Source organism: Arachis hypogaea, chromosome 10 (genome assembly GCF_003086295.3).
Source record: "Arachis hypogaea cultivar Tifrunner chromosome 10, arahy.Tifrunner.gnm2.J5K5, whole genome shotgun sequence".
In the NCBI taxonomy this organism is placed as follows: Eukaryota; Viridiplantae; Streptophyta; class Magnoliopsida; order Fabales; family Fabaceae; genus Arachis; species Arachis hypogaea.
The window spans coordinates 14,125,427-14,129,691 of record NC_092045.1 but is presented as its reverse complement, the minus strand read 5'-3'; the positions used below and the strand labels follow the sequence as shown (position 1 = coordinate 14,129,691).

Here is a 4,265-nt window from a genome sequence, read left to right as displayed (position 1 = left end):
CGCGCTTATTCTGACAAGATTTGAAATAATAATATCTGCTAGTTCTTAGATCAGTTGTGATCTGACTCTAATACAATCTAAAAAATTTTAAAACAATAATATGTAATAGTTTATTATAATTTGGATCATATTAATCTGAAACGATGACTTAAAAAAAGAATAACTTGTAAATATTTATTTAAATAGTAAAATTCTCAAGTTAGTTGAAGATAGAATGAAGATGGCAAAATAAAAAAATAAATATTAAAAGTGCTCTATTAGAGTTTCTTAGTGCTCTGTTAGGGTTTCTTAACGGAGTTCCTATTGTCGTCAAGGCTATATTGTCAACGTCAATTAAATCTCAATACAAGTCTCTGTAATCTGCATGGCTGAGACAACGAGGGATGAAGATCGGACCGAGGAAGACAACTAGAAAGGAGGTAGGAATGTGATTCTACTGGAAGAGACAGACATATCAGAAGGTATTAACGCTTGCTCCAATAGTCTCTATGGCAGACTCTTTGCTTCCAAAACCTTCTCAATTGGAACCATGGGGAATGCTTTAAAGGCTATATGGGGAAACCTGGAAGGATTTAGCGTGAGTGATAAAGGGGATAATTCCTTCCAATTCTTTTTTAATAAATAAGTGGATGTCTTGCGTGTTGAACGTGGTTCTCCATGGCTATTCAAAGATTATGTGCTCCATGTCAAGAGATGGAAGGAAGATCAGAACTGTGATGAAGAGATTATTTCCAATTTTCCAGTTTGGGTTCAATTTTGGGGTTTGCCAGAATCATTTAAAACCCTCGAAGTTGGACGTCAATTGGGAGAAAAATTGGCACAGTGTTGGAGGTAGGTAAATTTCAGATGCGAAGCAAAGAAACTAGGATTGTGAAGACCAAAATTAATATTGATGCTGCCAGGCAAGTGAGAGATCAGTTAATAGTGGCAGGACCTAATAAAAAGGAGGTAGAAGTGGCATTGCGCTACGAGAGACTTGGAAAGTTCTGTACCTATTGCACAAAATTGGGGCACGAGGTGAAAATATTGCCATGATCTGCTGAAGGACACAGAGAGTGATATGGTAAAAGAGGATGACATTGGCGAATGGGTTAAAGCCAGCCAAGTGGGAACGCGAATCTACTCTGAAGGAGAAAGAGCATTCAACAACTCAACCCAAAACCAGAATAAGGCCACTCAACGTAAGAAAAAACCGGTCTTAAACTGCTTATTGGAAGAATTTGCAGGGATATCAATGCAAGAAGGAAAACAAAGTTTGAACAAGACACTGGTAATAGGGCAGCACCTGAGTCACCTCAATCAGCCAATTCTAGAACAGAATGCATGGAGGTTATCATAGCTGGTCAGTTCAATACCAAGGAGGATGAATGGCAGCTTATGCAATTCGCTATTGGGCAGTGTCTCACCACAGAGAAAGGTAGGAAGTGGAAAAGGTTAGCAACACAAGGTGCTGCAGAGTCAGATACTAAAAGTGAACCCAAAAAAAGGTTGATGAGTGGTATAGCAGAAGGATCTACAAAGAAAGCAAGAATAGAGGATGAAAATGCAGTTGAAGAGATGGTGGAGGGTGCCAGCCTACAAATGGCACCCAAGGCGCCATGAGAACTATAGTTTGGAATTGTCGGGGTTTGGGGAGACCCCTGACAATTCACACCTTAAAAGGGATCTGTAAATCCCACTCCCCCGAGATTGTGTTTATAAGTGAAACAAAGAACCAATCTCGACAGGTGGAAGCAAAACTTCGGGTATGCGGCTACGAAAACTGGCATATTGTTAACCCGGCAGGAGTGACAGGAGGACTTGTGCTAGCTTGGAAGGACAGCATCAGTGTTCAAATTATTAGCAGTGGAGAATTCTTTGTGGCAGCCGAAATTAAGGAAGTCGGAAGCAGTGAGGTATGGGCGTTCATTGGTGTCCATTTGAGTTGTTCGGAACAAATTCGATCCTTGCAGTTTGAGGAGCTTACAACAATGAGCCAATACCTGAAGAAAAAGTGGTAATAGCAGGCGATTTTAATGCTATAACAAGCCAAGCAGAAAAGGAGGGTGGAGGCCAAAAATCAGCAACCACCATTGCAACATTCACTAATTTTATTGACAGTAACGAATTAGTAGATATTGGAATGGTGGGACACCCTTTCACGTGGACAAATCGAAGACAAGGAGAGGATTTGGTGAAGGAGAGGCTTGACCGCTATTTAGTTGGGATGGAATGGAAGTTGAAGTTTCCGAATGCAGTGGTGCACAGGCTCACAGAGTCAGGCTCGGATCATGCTCCACTTTTGATGGAAACCAAACCTCAATCCTGGCATAGTAAAAGGCGGTTTAAATACCAGGAACGTTGGTGTGGAGAAGAGGATGTCAAGAGAATTGTCAGTGAAGTGTGGAGAATGGAAGTTGTAGGCTCAGCTATGTTCTCCTTGGCCCAAAAGTCGAAAGCTTGTAGACATAGATTAGTTCAATGGCAGAAAACTCACAAAGCAAACTCTCAAAAAGAAATTGAGGACCTTCAAGCTAAACTAGAGGAGTTGCGGGTGGCTGGAATCAATAGGGGAGAGGAGGTTACCAGTTTGGAGAAGAAGTTAGAGCTGGCATATTTGAAAGAAGAGAGCTATTGGCGAGAAAAATCTAGAGTTAAGTGGCTAAAAGAAGGAGATTAGAACACTAGATTCTTTCACCAGAAATTTCAATCAAGGATGCGAAGGAACAGAATTTGGAGATTAGTGGGGAGGGACAATGAGATTGCATCGAAACCGGAGGATATTGCAAAGATAGCTAAAGACTACTTTTGCGATATTTTTACTTCTTCTTGTTCGGCTGATCCGAATCCATACTTAGAAGATTTGGAGCCAAAGGTTACAGCTTCCATGAACCGTAGGCTCCAAAGGCCAGTAACTATGGACGAGGTCAAAAGAGCTACATTTAGTGTTCACGCTCAGAGTGCTCCTGGTGATGATGGGTTTACAGCTAAGTTTTTTCACTTTTTCTGGGATATAGTTGGAGGTGACGTTTTTAAGGCAGTAAGAAGTTTCTTTCACAGTGGCAGAATTCTAAAAAGCTTCAATCATAATCAAATTTGTTTGATTCCAAAGGTGCCAGATGCCAATGACATGACTCAGGTACGACCGATCAGCTTGTCTTCAGTTATGTATAAAATTATTTCTAAAGTTATGGTGCATCGATTACAAGGTATTATGAATAAAATTATAAGCCCAAATCAGAGTGCGTTTCTCAAAGGTAGACTCATTTCAGATAATATCCTAATTGCCCACGAATGTATGCACTATTTGAAAAATAAGAGAAGTGGGGCAGAGCATAAGATGGCTATTAAACTAGACATGAGCAAGGCTTATGATAGGGTCGAATGACATTTTTTATGGCATATTAGGATAAGCTAGGCTTTGATGCTAAATGGATTAACTAGACTAAGGAATTGGTAACGATTGTTTCTTACTCTATCGTTGTGGAAGGTCAACCTTTTGGCTATTTTAGGCCAAATAGGGGCATCCGACAGGGTGACCCCCTATCTCCATATCTCTTTCTTTTTTGTGCAGAAGGGCTTTCCTTCTTGCTACACAAGGCAGAGCAAAACAGATTAATTCAAGGAGTTCAAGTTAATCGGAGATGCCAAACAGTTAATCACCTTTTGTTTGCTGATGATTCAATCCTTTTTTGCAAGAGTGCACCTAATACAAGCAAAAGTATTCTAGAATTGCTAGAGATCCATGAGGGTTTCAGTGGGCAAAAAGTCAATCTGAATAAGTCAGCTATCTTTTTCAGTCACAACACACCTCAGAACACAAGACTAGCAATTGCTCAGACACTAAATATTGAACATATCGGAGCACAAGACAAATACCTGGGACTGCCCTCTATAGTTCAAAAATCCAAGAAAGCAACCTTTGGAGCTATCAAGGATAAAGTTCAGAAGAGGATTATGGGTTGGAAAAGAAGTCTATTGTCATCAGGTGGTAGGCACACGCTATTGAGAGCGGTGGGGGAGGCGATTCCTATTTATACACTCTCTTGTTTCAAGCTCCCGGACACGCTGTTGACTGAGATTCATAGCATACTCTCGCAATTTTAGTGGGGTCAAAAAGGCGCAGAACGAAGAATGGTTTGGATTAAATGGGACACAATGACGAGACCGAAGAAAGATGGCGGGCTGGGGATCAAGGACCTAAGGGCGCAAAATTTGGATTTATTGGGAAAACAATGTTGGTGTCTAATGAAATACCCTAATTCTACTCTATCAAGAATGCTCAA

General features: G+C 40.7%; 1 protein-coding gene across 1 annotated transcript; it reads left to right on the top strand.

Annotated features, from left to right (window-relative positions):
- Positions 1 to 1,598: 1,598 nt before the first annotated feature.
- Positions 1,599 to 2,659, top strand: LOC140175589 (uncharacterized). Its single transcript, XM_072204108.1, has 2 exons — positions 1,599 to 1,996; positions 2,101 to 2,659. The coding sequence occupies exons 1-2, from the start codon at positions 1,599 to 1,601 to the stop codon at positions 2,657 to 2,659; spliced, it is 957 nt and encodes a 318-aa protein (XP_072060209.1).
- Positions 2,660 to 4,265: the final 1,606 nt, after the last annotated feature.